A 21,314-nucleotide genomic window follows, 5' to 3' on the forward strand; every position below is an offset into this window, starting at 1 on the left:
TTTATCTTTAACAAGTTCTACTAGAGGGATGAGTTTTCTTTCCAGGGAAGAGACTTTTCCACTTTAAATGGAAAACTAAAACTTTGATTCTAGGTGTGCCTTTAAGAGCCAAGAGGAAAGTATGTGGGCTTTCTCTGCATCCATTTCAACAGTTTGTGAGAAAATAAATATACTCCTTTTGTAATTCTTGAGAGCTTTCTCTACTTTTAGATTGGAAAGGAATTTAATAGAAGACAATAAAAAGATGTTTGGGAATATGATCTTTGGCCATGTCACAATTCTTTGTATAAAGAAGCAGAACTGTTTTTAAATATTAAACAACTTTGTTAATGTTTCAAACATAACATTTCCTTTTGTACTGTACTAGCAGAGTCAGTACACAGGAAAACCTTCATGTGTCTAAACATTTAAAAATTAGATTTACCTTTGGTTTTCCTTCCCGCCTGGTGCAAATATGTAAGAGGCCTACTCTTGCTGTTTGTGTATTTGCATAGTTCATCCTGTATACACAGGATCTCAAAACATAATTTTACATGTTACTTATGTGCAACAGTGGTTCCTTACATGTGCATTTACTTGTTTTTCTGAATTACTTATTCTGTGAAACAGTTCCCTCTACTCGAATTGGAGTTGGAGTATGTCTTGTAGAAAAAACATTAATTGGATTATTTGCTGATGTTAGAAGCCTTGCCTCCTTCTTCTTGAAAAAGTTGGACAGATAGTTCTCACCGTGGAGAGAACAGCCAGTCTTAAACTGTGAATCCTTGTGGAAAATAACTATAAACTCTAATGAGCTCTGCAGGAGATTTTAATCATGTAAAGCTTGCGTTAGCATTTTGTTTGGAGGTCAATTTTAGGAAGTGTTAGCTTCCTACGTGCTCAGTTGCTCTTTGTACATCCAGCCTTACCCCACTTATTCTTAAGCAGCAGAAAGAGTAAGTCCTGATGATACTTCCTTAATGAAATCTTCTAAGTAAGCTGGAAAACTCACTGCTATGCTCTTTTTCACATACAGGCTCGTGTTATGTATGATTTTGCTGCTGAGCCTGGAAACAATGAGCTGACCGTCAGTGAAGGGGAGATCATTGTGATTACCAACCCGGTAAGAAAATGGATCTGAAATCAAGACTGCAATGCACTTTCCTGAGATGGAAGAGAAAAGGTCCTAGGTGTCATCTAAAAGCCTTGGCTACCCATCCCTGAAGAATTAGCAAATAAATTATATACCAAGAATTTTTTAATAGTTCTGTAGGAACAAATGCGATGAGCAGTTTTGGCGGACGGGGCCATCTCAGGTTGTGCCTACAGACTTGGGAATTTGCTCAGCTTTGTTCCCCTCTATAAGCAGCTGAGTGGCAAGGCAGAGTAAGGAGCGAATGATGGTGATACCATTGAGATCTGAATGTGTTGGAGTTTGTGTGCCTAATGTACCACATTTTATGTGTATGGAATCATTCAGGTGCTTTACACTTGAATTTGAATAAGGCATGCCAGCTCCCTTCCTGGTTTTGAGATTTTTTTAATCAATGACGTCAGCATTCCAAGTTTATTCAAAGAACTTGTGACAAAATTTCTTAATAACCTTTGTGTCCTTTCCTAATGAAAGCACTATAGACAAAGTACAGGATAGGCGTGGTGGATGCTATCAAGGGAGTTCTTAAATTAATAGTACTTTAGACACTGACATTTGATTTGTGTATATAGTTCAAATTTGAGTGAACTCATTGTACTATATAATTCTTAGCATTAGTAGTAAGATGTGTTAGTTGGTTCTACTTTTGATTTTTGTTGTGATAGGGCTCAGCAAAGAGACTTTTCTTTTAAAAATGCATACAAATGAAAAATGCCTTATCTTGATACCAGATTTTATATATCTAGTTGTGTAGGAAATACAGCTTCTGCAGAATGAAATAATTCTTGGAAGAGGCTAGTAATGTATAATCTTGATAATTTTTAGTTCCACTGACCTTAAATATTTGAAGCAGATATTTAATAGAACCAGCACTCTCTTGTGTAGGATGCTATGCTGTGGCAGAGGTAACATTTTAAATTAATTTGGGAGTTTAATGCTGTTTCACAAACATACACAACATAGGACTAAATAGTTTGCCACTTTTATGGTGGTTCTCACTGAACAAGACTTCTGTGTTTTAAGGCAATATAGTTAAAACCAAGTAAAACTATTTTATGCTGATGTCCATGATTAAACTGTGGGATAGATTGCTACAGAGGTTCTTCTTTTTTATTTTTCATACGTAAGTTTTGACAGCAGTAGTGTAAGTCATGAAAGTGTGCTGATGGTTGGTCTTCAGCACAGTGGTGCAAATGTGACTTCTGGCTCAAGATCTCATTGCTTTTGTGGTTTAACCATGTTAGTTGAATTTATAATCTGAGATGGTTGTGTTCCTGAGTGTAAGCTTTTAGGTACCAAAGATAGGCAAATGAAAGTTTGTTACTGAAATTAACGGATTGAGCTTTGCTTTTTAAAATCTTGAACACATAAGCAGACTTCTTACTATGTGCAGGATTACATAAAATTTCCAAGTGAAAGAAAGAAATTGTGAGTAAACAGCCTTTAAGAAGCAAACTAAGAAATCTTGGAATTTAGTAATTGTTGTGCAGCATATGTGGCTCAAATTTTCAGCTGTGAGTTACCTTGACGTGTAATTATGTGTTCAAGGAGCAGCTTGATATAAAACAAAACGGGCTTCTCCAGAAATTGTTGCCCTGATACTGACTGCTTAACTGCAAAGGGCTGCAAAGGTTTCTTAGTATACCTAGAATGTTTGTGGTGTGTTTTTTTTAATAAACAAACAAACAAAACCCAACAGACAGTAACAGGATACCCCACTGAGATCAGAGCTGAACTGTTGCTTCTTTCCAAACTACATTTCATTTCAGAGGCAAGTGGCATGCTATTAAACTAGAAAGTGTCTCCTATCTTGAATAGCATATGCCTCTCTTAATCTCAAGATTATCCTTAATATTCTTGTGGTTTATAGCTCCCACTCATCACACACCTCTGCACCATCAATAAGTGAAACAGAGATTTTACAGATATTACCAACAGCTTAATTACTTGAGTCTTGTTTCTTTATAACATGTTGATTAAAACTGATGCTTTGGAGAATTGGCATACTAATAGCTGTGTTTTGATGCAATTGGTCCAATTGACTGTAGTTTCATGCGTGATCAAAAGTGCTGAAAATCATCCTTTTTCTCCCTAATCCTTGTTAAATCTGAAGTCCACAATAGTAATAGTTTTGTGAAACAGGCGTGGTCTGTATTCTGTTTAAGTGAGTATCTGCTGTTTCAGCAGATTTGAGTTTGTTCGTATTGTACAGTCATAACTACATCTCAAACTTTGCATTTGACAGTAAGGCAGTGCTTCCTCCTGAGCTGTTTTAAGTATGCTGTGGGATCTGTCTAGTAAAACTGCTTCTATATTGCTACTTCTTTTAGAATGTTGGTGGAGGCTGGTTAGAAGGAAAAAACAGCCAAGGTGAGAGAGGACTTGTTCCAACGGATTATGTTGAGGTGAGTGACCACACTGCTCTGCACTAAGAAAGCAGAACTACTGAAAAGGCCATCCTCTGGTTTGCTGATCAGACTGTAATACCCAAACATAAAAATTCCAATGTTAAAGCCTGAAGCTACTGTGCTTCTTACTGGTTTCCCAAGAAAGGTAACAGCAGGTTGTCTACAGTAAATACTGGTGATCTGCAGAATGTGAGCTATTTGGAGTCTGCTTCTGTTTTGGGGGTCTCATGAGCCAATAATTGTTTTGTTTTCCTATCAAGATCCAGATATAGAAGTGAAATGAGTAATGCAAGTTTACACAGGTGTGGCTGTGGCTGATTTTGCCACAGGCTAATAAGTCTCTGGAATGGAACCACGTCTCTGGCACCTGGGATATGGGATCCCAAATCCAGGAACTGCTCAGCTTATCTTCCTCCTGGGGACCTTTGCTGTCTTTTCAGTGTGTGTTGATCTGCTCTTTGTTTAAAGGCTGCTGGTATTGGGTTAGGGGTGGAATTGGGATCTCAGTGGAAAGACTGGAATCCAATTCACTCCTGGAGGGCTGAGTGTTTTGTATGTTTGCAGGTTGCCATATAAGTATTTTCCACAGCCTCCTCTTAAGGCAAGTGCCTGCCTCCCTTCCTTCACCGATGTTGTGTTTGTTTAAAAAAACAACAAAAGGGGGAGGGAGAACAATGCTGACTCAATGACCTTATTTTTGCCTTCAGTAGGCTAGCTTGTGGTCTAGTAGCTGTTAGCTCTCCCAGCTTGCTGTCCCAAGCTGATCCTTTGAGTATTGAGTTCCCAGTCTCCAAGTAGTTGTTAACAACCTTGTTAATACCTAATGAATTTATAGATAGGTGTCCACTGCTACAAGTCTTATATGTTACACTGTTACAATGCAAACCAATTCCATCTATTGGGGAAGCAAATCCTCCAGATTATCACATCAGTTTGTTGTGAAAGGGTCTGTGGAATCTGAGTTCAAAAAGGGTGTGTGCAACCATCTTAAAGTCTAATGACATGAATGTTAGGATGATTATATATGATAATCAAATCATATATCCTATGTTTAATGGAAGCATGAAAAATCTTTTGCAACTTTTCCATTTCAGATTATAACTGAAGGTGCAAAAGATGGAATTAGCTGCGGTAACTCATTAGCTGACCAAGCCTTTTTTGATTCCCTTTCTTCAAATACAGCTCAGACCAACTCTGCTGCAACAAGCAGTAATCAGGTATGTCTTCTGTTTTTTCAGGCACAGTATTCATGGCATGTTTCGTTGACTTAACTCCTTGCACTCTTTAATTGTACTGTGCTATACTTTTGAGCCCTCATAAAAACACTAATTGAAGTAACTGTGTTTTCATTAGGGAACACTTTTGTTGACTATTAATGCTACATGTTACTGTTTAGATACTGTCACTGCTGGGAAAGTTAGTTTTCTTAACTCATTCAGAAGTAGAACATTTTTATTCTTTCCAGACTGTAACCATAAAAATCTTCCAAATGCTGTGTGAGTCCATTGGGAAAACCAGCGTACCGTAGTGTATTGTAGTAAAACTATATTGCTAACATTAGCAGAGAAGAGAGAGAGGGAGGAGAGTGTGCACCTGGATGCAGCCAAAGCCACACAAGATGGAGGGGAAGCAAATGTCTTCAGGCTAGGGGTTTGGGGTCTTTTTGTTTTCCTGTTTTCTCATAGCAGGAACCATCCTGTTGTGAGATCAGAATTTTATTTCATAAGTTATTTTCATTTTCTCTAGGTTGTGTTTTTTTTTTTTTTTTTTCTTTGACTTCAGTAACTGCTGTTTCGTTATCTATATTTTTAAGAAAAATGGAGTTTGATTTGAAGACTGGCTTCTTCAACTTCTGACATATATCTAATAGTTTTTTCCAGTGTCTTATTGCTAATAGGAATTTAATTTTTATGCTAAGAAGTCTGGCTTCCACTTTCAATTGACAGGCCTTTCTCCCAGATCAGAGAGCTCTACAGTGCATACTGTTTTCTGCTTGCAAAAATTCTATGGCTAATTGTCCTCTTGATTATTAAATTATATCTATTCTATCTGTCTGACCTAAGACACTTTTCTTACCCTAAAAAAAAAAAAGCTTTTTTGCAGTATCTTTGGTCTTGTGACTTGTCTGTAAAACATGTGCATTGCTCCTGTGTACATCAGCTGTCAGTCAGGTTAGGTGTTGCTGTTCTGGTGTAGAGAAGCCTGACAGAGTGAAAGATTGCATTGATGCCTGCAGCATTGCATGGGGAGGTTATACTGAGTTGCTCATCTCTTTCATACTGGTATCTCTTTTAGAGCCACCACTTAAAAGAATACAATCTTCTACTTTGTGGGTGTGGCCCTTCTTCCTAGATGTGTTCCTCTGCATTTGGTTGTGCTAACATTTACATTGTTTTACCATGAATTTGCTCAGGCACTTTGCAGTTGAAAGCAGTTGACTTAGTCTTTACAAGTACCTTAATGAGTGACTAGCTCAACATAAAGCACTTCATCTTAAACGAAATGTGCTCAGGCTGTGGAGCTCAAAGAAAAATGAGAAATTGTGTCAATGTAAAGTGAATCAGTGTTGGAGGTGGCACTGTAGCAGAAACCAAAATGTTCATAGATGTAGTCTGGTGGACTGAGTAAGGAAAAAATAGCATTCCTAAATGCTGACATGTTATGCTAACTATTGTATTTTATAGTAATGTGGAGGGGCACAAGGTTATTCCAAGACAAATTTATAAAAGCACTTTGAAATGAATAGGATGTTTGGGTTTATTTTCTTACTACTAAGAAATTACTTCCTCTAAACATTAAGTCACTTTAACATAGACATAATTATGCAGCACCCCCACCCCCCAATCTCAATAATTCAAAAGATGTTTTAGTTCTTAGAATTATTTCCATTCATCTAGTACCAAGTAAAATAAAAATTAAAACAGTGAAGAAAAAAAAAAAAAAAAAACCCACACACACAAAGAAAAAACCAAACCACCACCACCACCAAAACAAACCAGGTAGTAGCATAGTTTTTCAGTGCCAAGCATTATTAAAAATAATAGATCTGGCTAACTTGAAATGTGTGTGAGAGATTTTGTTGGCTTTCTTTTTTTTAAGAGACCAGTTAAACCACAGACTTGAGCATGGTAGGCAGCACAGTCCCACCCAGCCGCTTGCTTACTTTCCCCAGTGGGACAGGAGAGACTCAGAAGGGTAAAAGTGTGGAAACTTGTGGATTGGGATAAAGAGAGTTCAGCAGATAAGGCAAAAGCCACACATGTAAGCAGAGCAAACTGAGGGATTCATTTACTGCTTCCCATCAACAGGCTGATGTTTAGCCATCCCCAGGAAAGCTGGGCTTCACTATACTTAACAGTTACTTGGGAAGACAGATTCCATAACTCTGAGCATCTCCTGTTCCTGCTTAATTGCTGTAGCTTTACTGCTGAGCATAATGTCACATGTTGGGGAATATACCTTCGGTCAGCTGGGGTCAGCTGTGCCCCCTCCCAGCTTCTCGTGCACCTGCAGCCTGCTTGCTAGTGGGGCAGAGTGAGAAACCGAAGGCCTTGACTTTGTTTCTCTGTCAGTTCTGCAGACACTGTTCAACAATAACTAAAACATCCCTGTGTTATCAACGCTGTTTTGATCACAAATCCAAAACACAGCCCCCTACCAGCTACTATGAAAAAAATTAACTCTATCCAGCAGAAACCAGTACAACTAGTTACATTTGAATGCAAATTTTGTCTATAGCTTTTTCTGTCTTTCTGCTGACGTGTCTTCATATGCCCTGATAGGTCTGGGGGGCGACTGCATTTGTTGAGTAGCAATGCTGCATGTTATACAGAACCCTAAATCGTTATGGTTTTTCCAGGTTAGCTTCTATGCATACATATCTCACTTAAAATAAAAGCATCTACACTTTAACTTCTGTCTACAGCCATCCTTTTTTGCTTTCCAGGCAAGTAAGAGGCTTTTGGTTTCCTATTCTGGAATCTGTAACTTTTTGGTGTTAGAGAAAACATTATCAGCTCAAACACTGCCCAACCCCCTGTCTGTCCTTTTCTAAGAAGGTTATTTTGTTGTTCAGTAAATAAATCTCCTGAAAAGTAATTAATAAGCAATAATTAAAAGCAGCTGCTTTTACTTCCTTTTCTTAGCTGAGAAAGATATGATGACCACAGCAATACTTTGGCGTTGTACCTTGCCTGGGTTTGCCACCCAGGTGGAAAGTGACAGTAGAAAAGGGGCACAGAGGTACTTCCTAAGGAGAAGAATTCTGCATGGCTCTTGGTCACTCTTCCCCAATTCATTTCTTATATTAGTAGTGTCCCAACAATAGCTGCTCTTTTTTTTTTTTTTTTAAGAGTTACCTGTAGAAGATGTTGGGGAGATGAAAGCAATCAGAGGAGGTAATGATGCTAATTATATGCAGATATAGGGGGAGGGGGAATTACTCAAGGTGACTATTTTTAGATTCAGAAGAACACCAGGTAGGAGAATTTAATGTTACATCTGCCTGTAATATTTGTGGTTTAATGTCTGAAAAACCTTTAAGAAATGATTCAACAAATTACAATGTAAGTAGACCTTAGTTGCCAAAGATGGAGGCTATTGTATGACTTTTGTATGGATCTTGTGCTGTTTTGACCTTGTAGCCCTTGGACAGAGTAAGCAAAGCAAATGAGAACTCTTTCTTCTCTGTCAAACCACTGTTCCTCTGATTGGCAATGCAGGGTGCTAATTTTATACTGTCATTTGGAACAACCAGTGAGTAAGTGTATCAGCACTTTTTTTTTTTCTGTTTTTTAGAGGTGTGTGTGTGTGTGTGTATATTCATGTTACTTACCTGTAAACTCTTCTGGAGTTAGAATAACACTGGCAATAATGGCACTGAAATTAATATAAATTATGGCCAGTTAAACCAAATAAATGTCTTGAAATATACTGAAAACAATTTCTCATTTCTGATGAAAAATTAGTATTATATTTTGTTCTTGTAGTATTTCTTTGATGCTGAGTTGTTTTCAGGGGCTGTAGTAACAATGATTACCCTGTTTGATGCTTTTAAATAATGTTTATCACAGAATGGTAGGGTTTAGAAGAGACCTGGAGATCATCTAGTCCAGCCTCCCTGGTCTGGTGGTGATTTTTCATTCGTCTAATTTCAAAAGTTCTAAAAACTCCGAAAAAAATATCAGATTTCCATTTTAACAAGTGTTCATCTGAGTTAGCTAGATTTAATCTAAATTAACTGTAAATTACAACTACGTTGGCTCAAACTAGTTCTCCCTATTGAGAAGCTAAAACAAACTGTATGTACAATTAGCTATAATGTGGTCCAGCTATTTGCAGTCTGTGTAATGTGCATGTTTGAACATAGAAATGCTATAAATTTCAGTAGATGATGATGTATTTTAGTCTACATGTTTTTTTTTCCCTTCCCTCTAGAGCTTAGTCTAGCCTTTTTTTTTTCCTGTGGAGAGTAAAAAAACAAGTATTAAAAATATATAAATTAAATTAGAATGGATTACTGCCTGTCTGTTTCAGGGTGGAAGCGGATCACCAGCTGTGTTGACATAAGATCTGTAGATGTGGCTTCACAGTATTTAAGATACAAAAATAGTTTTTGTAGCCAACCCTAGATTGCATTTGTAGGGGAGTTTGTTCCTTTTTCCTGACACAGATTATCTAATCACTGTCAAGTCTACTTCTGTATAAAGATGACTGTACAGCTTGTCTTAGTTCTGGATAAAATAAGTATCCTGAGAGTTTGCATTTTTGTGAGTTATGGATTTTTCAGTTAATTCCAGTGTGACTTTAACAAATCACATTTCATGTCTCCACTTATGTTGTGGGAAGAGCAACAAGGCCCTGTGAGTAGACACAGGAGGCAACTAACAGAAACCTCTCATGTTTTTATTATTTTGTCCAGTGGCAAGTGTGAAATCACTCAGGATAACTTTTCCCTGGGTAGAAGGGCAAGCTGCTATACAGTTGTTGAAGGATATAAAAATAAACTTGTTGTCTTATGTGTAGAAAACCCTTTCTCTTCAGAAAACTGTGGAACTTCTGTATAGGCAGGATAAATAAATAGTAGTGAAGAGTAGTTTGGTGTGCAGGAGCTGAGGCAACTCCTAAGTTACCTGCATGCATAAGGAGAGCACTAAAGAAACTATTCCCAGGGCTTTAATTCATGTCTTTTCCACTCTTTGCATGGAAATGCAAATTGCTATTGTTAAACTTGTATACCATAACTCCACCCTGCACTGCTATGGGCAGCAATAAATGCTAAGAAATGGGAGAAATAAGTATAGTGATCTTACTAAGAGTGCACTATTCTACTGGTGTGGAAATTTTGACATGCATGTTGTAGTGTTCCTGTAAAAGTGTTTCCATTCACTGACACTACTGCTTTACTGCACACACGGTATTTTCATGGGAAACATGATTCACTCATGGTTGGTTGAGTCCAGTTTGTCTCGTTAAACGAGTATGCTGAATTGCCTTATAAAATACACAAGTGGGTTCACCATGGAAGTTAAAATTACAGTTGTTTGTGCATTTTGGTAACTACTACTTCCTTGACTAATTGCACTTAACTCTGCATAAATATGTATGTTTTTAAGATGAAGTGTATAGTTGCCTCTGTGTGCCTCTGTTGTCTAGAAGGGCATAGTGCAAAAGATAGAGCAAGTAAAACTGGTGGGTTAGAACTGTTCAGAAGTAAAAATAAAATAAAAATTATGCTGGTTTTGCTTTCGTGATTAGTAACTTATAGTTCCTGTAAAACAGGTAATGATACTATAACATCCTCCGTTGCTACATGCAATTTGAAAGCAGCTTTCCCACTTCCCCCTCACCCCATCTCAGTTGAACCATTGCATTCAAACCAGTAACAAGAATTTGTGACCAGTTCTTGTTTAACCGAAGTACCAGCCAGTGGCTTCCACACAGCACTGGAAGCGGTGGCTTGCTTTGGAATTAATCACATTCACATATTTAACCATCACATATGACGGTGATTGTACCAGTTTGAATTATGGAGTTGTCCTGAGCTTTTATTTTTGTGGGCATCCCAGTGGAGTCAAAGGCTCAGACAAGACGTTAAACTGTGGTACTGTGATCACTCCTCACCTTCATCTGCATTCATACTCTCAAGCAAAATCTGACTCTTGAAATAATCTATTTTCCATAATTTACAAGGCTTGCATGCTCTTTTTCTTCTTACTTTGTTTTCATTGGACTTCTTATTTCATGAGGTAGCCTTGTAGTCTAGTAGTTTGACTATATAAAGAATACTATAACATGATAGTGGTGAAAATCTTGTCCTATGAGTGTTTTTGCTTGCTTGCACACTTAAAATTGCATGTGGCATGCGTATGTTACATGATCCTCTTCACCATAGATGATGAGTTACTTCAGTATCTAGTTTCCTTCCTGATTTTAATTTTTTTATTGTTGTTCATTGTTCACCGAGCACTTATTTTGAAGTGGAATCATGTGCATTTGTAATTGTAAGGCTGAGAAGCCTTAGCCAGTAATACTGTTCGCCTCAATGCAACAAGGAAACCCCTGCCCTCTGTTCCCAAACAAAAACTGAGACTAGGTCTCCAAAAAGGAAGGATAAAGCCTTATTTAGTCTTTGTGCCTCATTTGGGGTGTCTAGGGAACATCAGAGAGGAACCCAGAGTCTTTCTTCTGTTTCTGTTATTGCTGTTACTGCTACCTGGAAAACTGTCTGTAATTTCTTATCTGTATTTCAAGAAGAAACCATTAGGGATGGAAATCTGCTCAAGAGAAGGCAAGGATATAGAGAGGTGACTTGATTGCCATTTGCATGTGCAGATGTGAGTGACAAAAACAGAAGCCTGAGAGAGCTCTGTTGAATAAATTTATATAGGTTTTTTAGTGATTGAAAGTTTAAGCCCAGTTTAATTTTAAAAGCAAAAAATATTCCTTTAGGCAGTGAGGGTGTTTTGGTTTTTTTTCCCTCATCCTATCACTGAGTATTCTTTGCTCAAGTCTGAATTGTGTACTTTCTAAGAGACTATTCTGTACTTCAAACATGGCTTTTTTTGAGCTGAATCAGGAGTTAATAGATGGAAATCCTGTGCCTTTGCTGTGCAGAAGCAATGCAGCCTGTAGTCCCCTTTAGCTGTGAATAACCTCACAAATAAGGAAGCGAGATTGGAAGTGGAGAAAGGAACCAAAAAACTAAGAGCTCTGCTCTTTATGGCAGTATTTCAGTTCTTCTGCTGGTGGCTTTTTTTTTTTTTCCTGTTGAAAGCAAGGAGTGTCCAGTGGGTGTGCCTTGGCTTTATGTGGTTTGTGAGCAGGCAAAGCCCTGCTCCTTTGCAGGGATTATTTCATGAAGGGGACAGCGGGGCTGGGAGCAGATGTGCTGGATGATGGTTTCATCTAGAAGGAAGTGAGATGACAGGAGCAGCTGAGGAACAGATGAGTTCCTTGGACAGCACTGCTACTGCCTCCTTGTCGGCTGCTTCTGGAGGTTTTCTCTCCTGGTTCTTTCCTCTAGCTACAGGAGCATTCTACTATGTGGGTCTGTAAGGTTGATTATCCCTTTAAAGTCTAGTAAGGATCACTTTTGCTTTGCCTAAAGCATTTCTTTAAGGAGAAGACATGTTTAAATTGTACAATAGAAAAGAGGGCCTTGCTTCAGAAGCAAAAGAGGTGCCCAAGACCACAATACTAAGGTAATGGTTTACCAGGAAGAAAGTTTGGGCATAAAATATTATGGGCCTGGCAGCTACTTCAGTATTTACTGATGGGCACACATGCTTTGTGGTAAATACAGCATAGTGAATGCCATTCTGTCATTGCTGCAGAGTAGGCCTCTAGGCCTTTGTGTTTCTTCATGGAGGAAACAAGCTTGATTTTTAACACGACTGTGTTCACTTAAAAAACAAATAAACAAACCTCCCACGCCAAACTATTCAGAGGCTGTTATCCAAAGAACTCAAGTTTAGTGTAGTGTCTGAGAATGCATCAGGTTTTGTCTCCATGCAGGTAAGTAAGACAGCTGTAAATGTGGAGAGGTCTGTTCATTCCTGTAAGGTAGTCAGCTGAGGCACCATGAATTTTCTTGTATTTTCTGCCATTCCTCTGTGCTCGCTGTCTCTTCTCAACCCCTCTTCAGGAGTGTAACGCTTCTCATTGCAGCTGTGACTGCCCTGGACTTCCCTCGATAAGATTAGACTTACTTTCTCTACTCACTGCTTCAGCATGGCTTCTGTCTCCTGGAGTAGGTTTCAATGTGTATTTTTTATGGTTGGAGGTTGTTGGGTTTGGTGGCAGTGTTACCTACATCTTTTTAGATACTTAGCTTAGTTTTAGCATCTGAATGTCATATTTGATTTGGTTTTTGTCCCTTAGGAGTAGAATGGATCTATTAATCTGTCAGGAGCATCTGTTAATATGAGGAAGGAGTCTGCCCTGACCAAAAGGTTAAAACCAGATTTTTAGCCAGTGCGGAGAGATGCCTCAGTGACTTACCTTAGTTTTACTGTCTGTAACTTTGGATTATCTGGAAAATAACAACTGTTTCATTTCTTCCTATGTAAGTAATGATTCATTTGGTGAAGATACTGACATTCCAACCCCAAGCTGAGGATTTTCCTGTTCTGGTGGAATTTTTTTCTCATTCGACTATAATTATACTTCCCCTTGCCTCTCCCAGCCCCCCACCAGTAACGATATGGTTCTACAGAGAGTTTGAATCTGCCCTTAATGGAAGACTTTTAAAATATTTAGTAATGTGTTCCCTCTGTCTGTTCCCCAAATAGCCTTTTTGTGGTGTTTTTTCTCCTAGAACAGTAGGAGTGAGCAGGTCTGTAATAGTTTACAACAGAGAAAAAATTGACTGCCTTTAAGGAGTTGATTCTTGGCTTTAATCTCAGTGTACTTGTTTGATGTTACCTTGAAGAGTGAAGAGATGCAGTGTTTCATTTGAAGGTTGATTAGTTTCTTAATTATGTGTAGTGTGGCATTTCTTTCTATGCATTTGAGATTGGTTGTTAGTTGTGCTGTTTCAAGTTATATTGACTAACATCTTCTTGCAAGGACTCTTCATTTTTATTTTTTTTTTTTTTTGTGCTAGCTAAATAAATCAGAGGATTACGAATTTCAGTTATGGAAAACTACAGGTATGAGAACATGTAATTTAATCACTTACAAAATACTTGCTGGCTTAAATAGGGTTTATTCAACCAGAGCTAAGCCACAGAAATGACATCTTATACGTAATTTGTCAGCTGCTGAGTTACAGAGAACTATTGACTGGAGCAGAGAATACCATTTTAATAAATGCTGTGTCTTTTACTTGGTCATCCACAGTGCTATGGGACCTTGATGATGGCAGGCCTGATACCTGAGACCTTCACGTTTACGGATTTCTTTTTTTTTTAATTTCTCTTTTTTACTGAGACTTTTTTTTTTACTAAGAAGTGTCCACTGTGTGTATGTATATAGGCAAACATTTGAGGAAAAATGAAAAGAGACCTGTAAATGCTCTTTGAGATCTTGTCCATATATACATTCCTAACCCATCTCTTGCCCTCTTCACCAGTGCCTTGGAAATAAATGTGGAACCTTTGGCTGAAAGAAGCTGAGTGGGAATAGCATATTCCAATCCTCCTATAGCCTGTGGGTGATATGCCTTGGGGCAGGAGCTTACCCCAGAGTTTTCTTGGACACTTCAGAAACCCTCTTGTTTTGCAGCAGATTTTAAGATTTCTTTGCCACCTGCTTATATACCATGAACTACAGAGAAGAGGAAAACTTTACTCAGCCTTTTGGCAATCATCCCACTTCTGGGCTTTCATTTGCCAGTGATCACCACAACATACATTGCAAAAGTATATGCAAATGAGTATTATGCAAACTATTCTTTTCTAGGTGCTCTAAGTTATGTTAGGAGGAGACAACACTTTGCCATGTGGTTGGGTCCCACATATGTGTTTTCCTTTAGCAAAGATGATAAACTCTGACTGATGGCCTGTGTTGACCCACCTGCAGCCTCCACCCCCCACCCCCCTACATCCCTTCATGGTTGGACTCAATCTTGAAGGTCTTTTTCAAACTAAATGATTCTGTCTTTTTACTGTTTACGTAAACTCAGATGAACATCATAGGAAGACCAAGCTGGCACCTCATAAGCTACCAGCAACTTCTTTGTAACTGCTGTGAGTAGCATTCTGTATCAGCCCAGAATTAGGTAGACCTTAGTGGCATTGCTTTCTTAGGGAGTAGAGTTCTTGCACAAGTTCCATCCTCAAAGTCCCCCAAACTATCAGTATAGAAGCTGTCCACATAATCCCTCTCATGCAATCAGTTCCTAGAGACCCACTGACTAGTGAATCTTCAAAATGGTGATTTCCCTCTAGCTTGGAGGCTTGGTTGAAATTTCAAGGTACTGAGGATTCTGTACCTAAAGAGCAGGGGCTATATGATTTCAATAATACAGGTCCTAAATGTTTTCGAGTCTTGAATGTTTGAGTGTCTGTGAAATCTGACTCTCAGCTGACATTGGGGAAAAAAACTAAAGTGAGAGCTCTCATTCCTAAGTAGTACGTCAAAGCTGAAATGAGAAGAGGGAATTTTAGTGAAGAAAAATGGAGTTGTGGAGTAGCTGTACTTTTTTTTTTTGTGTGTGTAAGAAACAAGCATATTCACCATTCGTGCAGAGGATAATTTGGCTTTCATTGGGAGTTTTATTAAATTTTCTGTGCTGGCAAATGTTCGAAGATTCATGTAAATGTTAAGTCTATTAGCGATTAACTTACATTAGGCATACGTTCTTTGATATGCTGCTTCATGATAAAAATAATGCACTGGATTCTGTAGGTTTTGAGACTTCCTTTTACAAAGCTGTTTCTCCCTCTGCTGAACAAGACAAGCTTTGTAGGCTTTGTTTGCTTTCCTTCCCCTTCTCCTCCTCCTCCTCCTTCCTCCTACACTTTGGGTGTGTGGGATTTTTTTTTCTTTCTGCCTGCTACTCTCTGCACTTTGTTTGGAGTAGACTGCACTTAACTAGTTATTGCTTTTTCAAAGAGTAGTGTTAAAATCAAGGAGCTGAGCAGGATGCTGAGCTATTAATCCAAGGTACTGGTGGATGAACTTGACAAATTGTTGCAATAGTTAGCGACATGTCTGCTTTACACTCTCATTGAGGTTTCCACCTCCACAGCAGCATCAGCAGAAGGGTACATGTGATTAACTTCACTAGCAGCTTCTGCTGAGAGTAGGTCTACAGGGAAATGCCAGACTGTTCCCTGGCAGATTTTTGCTTCCTTCCCTTGTCTGCAACATGAATGAATTAAGATCTGACAGGGAATCTGAGCAGGTTGCTGGCCCTAACTCCATAACTGTCACACCAGTAGTGATGGTGTGAGTGAGCAATTTATGATTTGCTTTCAGTAAGGCTATTAATCTGAGTTTGATAAAATAAACATTTGGAAAAACTGAATGCTTGACATTTGCCTTCCTGTTCTAAATGTGCTAATTAGCCTGTGGCTTTATGTAATTAATAGTTTGCACACACCATACTTGTGGTATTGGTGTAAAATAATTACCATGGGTAAGAGTGTCTCCTAATGCTGTTGGAACAAAAAGCTAAATTTACTGGAGGAGGTGTAGCATTCTTAATAGCATGTCTTGGTGTCATATTGCTGAAAAGCAGATCAGTTCTTCCAGGTGCTTACTGCATTCAAGAGTGGTGTAGCTGGGAGTGTAAGATTTGGCAGCTGCTCCTAAAACAAGCAAGTGCAGTGCTGGATGCAAACTCATAGTCTGAAGACATCAAAGACTTCAAGAAGAGAGCATGGGGTCATTACTTGTTTCTTCAGCAACCTATTCTTTACTTTTGTCTTTATACAATGTAGGCAAACAACGCCAGTGATCCTTGGTCCAGCTGGCATGTTGGGAAATCTGGGAACTGGGATAATGGAAATGCTGTTGACAACTGGACGACAAAACCTGAAAGTGCTTCTGGCCAGAGAAACAGTGCTTCAAATAACTGGGACACAGCAGCAGCATTTGGTCATCCACAGGCATATCAAGGACCAGGTGTGCTAATAATGCTCTTATTTTTGAATACATCAGTATAGGTGGACAGTAGAGGTAAGAATTGCTTCATCTTTTGTAAATATAAAACATGGCTTATTAAAAAGCAAGCAAACAAAACCAGCTTCATAGAAGCACATTGCCATGTGGATAAACTAGACACTAATAGGGTTTTTTAACCTAAAAATAAAAAGAAAAACCAGATCCTCTGTAATGGACACCTCAAACTTGTATGGAAATCTGGCAAGCCAAAGTCTTGTGCTTACATGATCTATTCTCAGGCATGTTGTTCAGTGTACATAACTGGAACTTAAACATCCTTGAATTTGTGCCCTCAGGCCTGTGGAAGAGGCTCCTAAATCCTTAATTTTAGGGAATGACTAGCTTTTCAGAAGGTTTCTCTAGCTTTTTGTAGTAAAGACTTAAATAAAGAGGAGAACTCAGAGCTGAAGAATACTAATGTGGAGTCTGTGAGTACGGAACATCATTGAATGCATCTTAGCATGCCAACATATCTGTCTTCCCCCCTCCTCCTCCCCATGAATTTCTAGTGTAGTGTTTTGCAGCTTGTATTTGGTGGGGATGATGGTAATTTAGGAGGAATCATAACACAGAACTAGCTCTTAATATTTTGTGTATGAGTGCTGAGGTAGCTTTTTCTGCTTTTAAAGAGAAAATATCTAACTTTCTCCTTTCCCTGCCCCTTCCCATACTTCAGCAGCTGCTGATGACGATGACTGGGACGATGACTGGGATGACCCAAAATCAACTTCACCGTCTTACCTTGGTTACAAGGAGACTGAGGCATCAGAGGCTGGCGGGGTCCAGCGTGGAAATTCTCGTGCAGCTGCTATGAAGTTACCACTTAACAAGTAATAAAAATTAGGCGAAATGTGTATATATTGAAGAGAATTGGAATTTGTCAAGATGTGTAAATGTGTGAACATTCAACCTCCTTGAAAGATGCAATATAAATGTTACAGTTTTGGGGTAAAAGCAGAGAGAGATCTGTAGCTCAGCATGCTTCTTGTGTGATCAGAGAACATAGATTCATGAAAGCCTAAAAGTACATGACAAAGCTGTCTAATTTTTTGGAGGTCTTGTAGAGGCAAACGATCCTTTTTGCAAGGTCTGAACTTCTGAACCTACGGGTCTTTAAAATTTGACTACCTTTAACACTATGTGTGGTTAATGAAAATGGAAGGTAGTGGCTGGCTTGTCCATACAGTGAGACTGATCAGATGTGCTGCCCCAGAGTTCCAGAGCAATTTCAATTGCTAGGAGTAGCAGGGAAAAATTCTGTTCACCTGTCTATGCATCACCCAGGTTTATTCTTGTGCCACTGAAAGCTTGATTTATTATTTTTTTTAGATAGAGCTTCATGCTGTTCTAAGATTTATGTCAGGGTTATACTAGCATTATCTCATGTTATAACTTAATGTTTGTTTGTTCTAAAACAACTGTTACTCTGAGAAGCTGCTGTGTGGTAACCTTCAAGTGGATGAAAGCAAAGTTGAAAAGGATTGTAGAATTATAGTCTTCTTGAGTAGCTAACTGAAATTAGCAACTAATGATGCAGAGACAGTTCATTTAGTTCATCAGCAGAGGCTTTCTCCAGTTTTGCAACCGGACCTTTGCATCATTGTGACACTACTTGTTGCAAACCCAAACATCAATTGTTTTATGTACTTGCAAAATAACAAGATTTTTTTCCTAGTGGCAGGTAATTGTGTATATGTCAAGTGAAGGAAAAATGTGGAATAAACTTATCACTTTGTTTTATTGTTAGGTTTCCTGGATTTGCAAAACCTGGGATGGAACAGTATCTGTTGGCAAAGCAGCTAGCAAAACCAAAAGAGAAAATTCCTATAATTGTAAGTTGGGGACACGTATGTAGTTTTTGTGTGTGGGTGGTGTGGTTTGTTTTGGGGTTGGGGTTTTCTGTTTGGGTTTCTTTTTTATGTGGATTTTGTTGGGTGGGGAGTTTTTTTGCTGGTTTCTTTGTTGGTTGCTTGGTTGATTTCCACCCCACCCCGAGTCTTCCTCACTCTTCCCTTTTTCCTCAACTTAATTTTTAGCCTCAAGGTTGCCATATGTATTTTGGTCAGAAGAAACTGATACTGAACATAAAATTAGAAATGGAACTGTCATAGTAAAACTGTGTACCATCTAAGTATTTAAAGTTCTGCTAGACTACATTAAAAAGCCATATATCATTAAAGGATTTTTCAGGGTCAAATATTAACTCCTTTCTTCAAAGTGTTCTGATTTTTTTTTTTTTTTTGGTACTTTTTTTCTCATGCTGGATCTGCGTTACTTGTGATGATGAAAATAAGCCTTTTTGGGGTTGTGAGGCAGAGAAAATGCATTACACTGTCTTTAATGTTATTTAGATAGCCATCTAATACATAGGAGCTACATTCCTGAAGGTTTGCAGTTGTCAGTCATAATGGTCAGGTCCTTTTCTGACCTAAAGACTAAACTCTCACAGATATATGCAGTCCTAGTGAAATGTGGTTGAAGTAAAAATCCCTAGAGTTCACCACCCCTTTGCTGTTTGGGAAAAATGGTAAAATACATAGTAAGATAAACATAACTGTGGTCAATCATCTGTGGTTGTGAGAAACCCTTCTTATTTCCTGACTATCAAGCTCTCACTGACATCAATAGAAACTTTTAAGTAAAGAGAGGAAAGTATTTGTCACTTTGTTTGCAGATGTTATGTGTTGTTCTTAAAGATATTTGCAATTTCTTACAGATTGGTGATTATGGCCCAATGTGGGTTTATCCTACCTCTACATTTGACTGTGTGGTGGCAGATCCAAAAAAAGGTTCTAAAATGTATGGTCTCAAGAGCTACATTGAATATCAGCTGACCTGCACTGTAAGTGTATTTGAAACAGAATCTTTTCTCTCACAAATATAGGTCATTTGTACATATAAATAATACATTTGGTGTGATTTGGTAACAAGGTAGTGAGTTGTGTGAATTGTCACACACTTTCCTCAACGAGTTACTTAGTTCTAGCATTTCAAGTTCTTCTGTAATTACAGATTAAAGGCTCTAAATCATAAACCTTATTTACATTCCACATAATTATTGTTCTGGTCACGCTTGTTTCATGTTACTATCTGTAGATGCCTGTCAAAATTCAGAGTTGTGTTTCTCTTCCAGAACACTAATCGGTCTGTCAACCACAGATACAAGCACTTTGACTGGTTGTATGAACGTCTCCTGGTTAAATTTGGATTAGCCATTCCAATCCCATCTCTTCCAGACAAGCAAGTAACAGGTAATTTATTCTCAGTTGTAAATCCATGGGATGAGGAATAAGGAGATCAGTTTTTACAAGGTTCAGTTATTTCTTAGTTTTTGGTTTTTCCAATATTTTTAAAGAAGGTATGAAAAAAACCTCCAGCCTTTCACTTTTCAAAATTTATGATGAATTGTGATGGCTTATTGATAATAAAATATCATGGCTAAGAGCATCATTTCAGAACTCAAGTTTATCAAGTCTAGTGATTAAAAAATAGTAATAATTAAAACCAACCAGCAAAACCCAAACCTCTAGCTATCTTTTTGTGGTGGTGGTTGTTTTTTTCTTTTGCATTTGGTTGTAAATGTGTTATGTTGTAGGAGCTTTGAAGCAAAGCTCCCAGAGGAAAGGGAGCATCCCCTGACAAACTAGGTTTTTTTGCTCACAAGTAAAATATTGCATCTGTTTCTCCTGTTGGTCTATTTCATGCTTGATTTAGAAAGCATCTTTCATTTGTATAACATTCTGCTGTGTTTTGATGTCCGTTCAGCTTGAAGTTTATGGATTTTTTTTGTTTTGACTTCAATAAAAGTGGGACTGGACCCTTTAAATGCTCAGGAGTTCAGTCATTGCAATTGAATAGGGCAATGCCTGTGGTTCTCAGTAGCCTCTGGCTTCATTTCTACAAGGGTGTGCTAGAGTGCACATGAAGAAAAGATCTGGACACCTGTGTGTTAGGAAAATGCATTACTGCTGCCTATTTCCACTTGCATGTTTTCTGGTAAGATTTTTATACAGCCTAAGCCGACTAGCTGAAAACAAACATCCAGAAGCCGGCATGTGGCCAGCCACGTGGCTGGGGGCTTCACTGCAAGTGCAGCAGCTCTGCTCTCTTTGAAGAAAGCTGAGCATTGATGCAGATGCTCGGATAAATGCCGAGGGAACTGAAAAGTGAGGAAGTGACTTCCTCCCCTCAGTCTCATGTTTAGAATTCACCAGTGTTTCTGCTTAAATGTGTGCGTGTGGACTAAAAAGAAACCAGAAGACTTGATGGGGTCTTGAGATTTTATTGAACTGTATTTTAAAAGACTCAAGAGTTTGGCATGACAGTTAAACATTGCTTGTGGATTTCAGTGTTCTCAGTGTTCTGGAGGCTGTGAGAGAAGATAACTTGGCTTTTTTTTTTTTTGAGACTCTTTTTCTCTCATTTTTGAAACATTATTGGAAACTCTGAAAAAATTATGTTTATTTTCCATTGTGTTTAGGAGACTTCTTTCTGAAGACTGTCTAGAAAAGTATTTCTGTTTACTAGTCTTGGCAAAGCAAGACTCTTTACAAATAGAATTTGCTCAGGATCATGATTTGTTGGTGATGATATGCCTAATAACCAGCACATAACAGGAACAGTAACATTTGGGAGTTGCTTTGCATTCCTTATGCTGGCAGGCA

At 38.4% G+C, this 21,314-nt stretch overlaps 1 protein-coding gene across 2 annotated transcripts in view; it reads left to right on the forward strand.

Moving 5' to 3' along the window:
* The first annotated feature begins 1,019 nt into the window (after positions 1–1,019).
* Positions 1,020–21,314, forward strand: part of SNX9 (sorting nexin 9) — a 37,755-nt gene continuing 17,460 nt past the window's right edge. Inside the window, exons 1-8 of one of the 2 annotated variants that reach the window (XM_008939604.1) lie at positions 1,020–1,102; positions 3,463–3,537; positions 4,635–4,757; positions 16,428–16,611; positions 17,327–17,480; positions 18,398–18,482; positions 19,367–19,492; positions 19,784–19,901. In XM_008939604.1, coding sequence (XP_008937852.1) covers positions 1,025–1,102; positions 3,463–3,537; positions 4,635–4,757; positions 16,428–16,611; positions 17,327–17,480; positions 18,398–18,482; positions 19,367–19,492; positions 19,784–19,901 — 943 coding nt within the window. In that variant the 5' untranslated portion in view covers positions 1,020–1,024. The remainder of the gene's footprint in view (positions 1,103–3,462; positions 3,538–4,634; positions 4,758–16,427; positions 16,612–17,326; positions 17,481–18,397; positions 18,483–19,366; positions 19,493–19,783; positions 19,902–21,314) is intronic. The other variant, XM_008939605.1, reaches the window with a different exon arrangement.

This window comes from Merops nubicus, unplaced genomic scaffold, assembly GCF_000691845.1.
Source record: "Merops nubicus isolate BGI_N331 unplaced genomic scaffold, ASM69184v1 scaffold13894, whole genome shotgun sequence".
Classification (NCBI taxonomy): domain Eukaryota; kingdom Metazoa; phylum Chordata; class Aves; order Coraciiformes; family Meropidae; genus Merops; species Merops nubicus.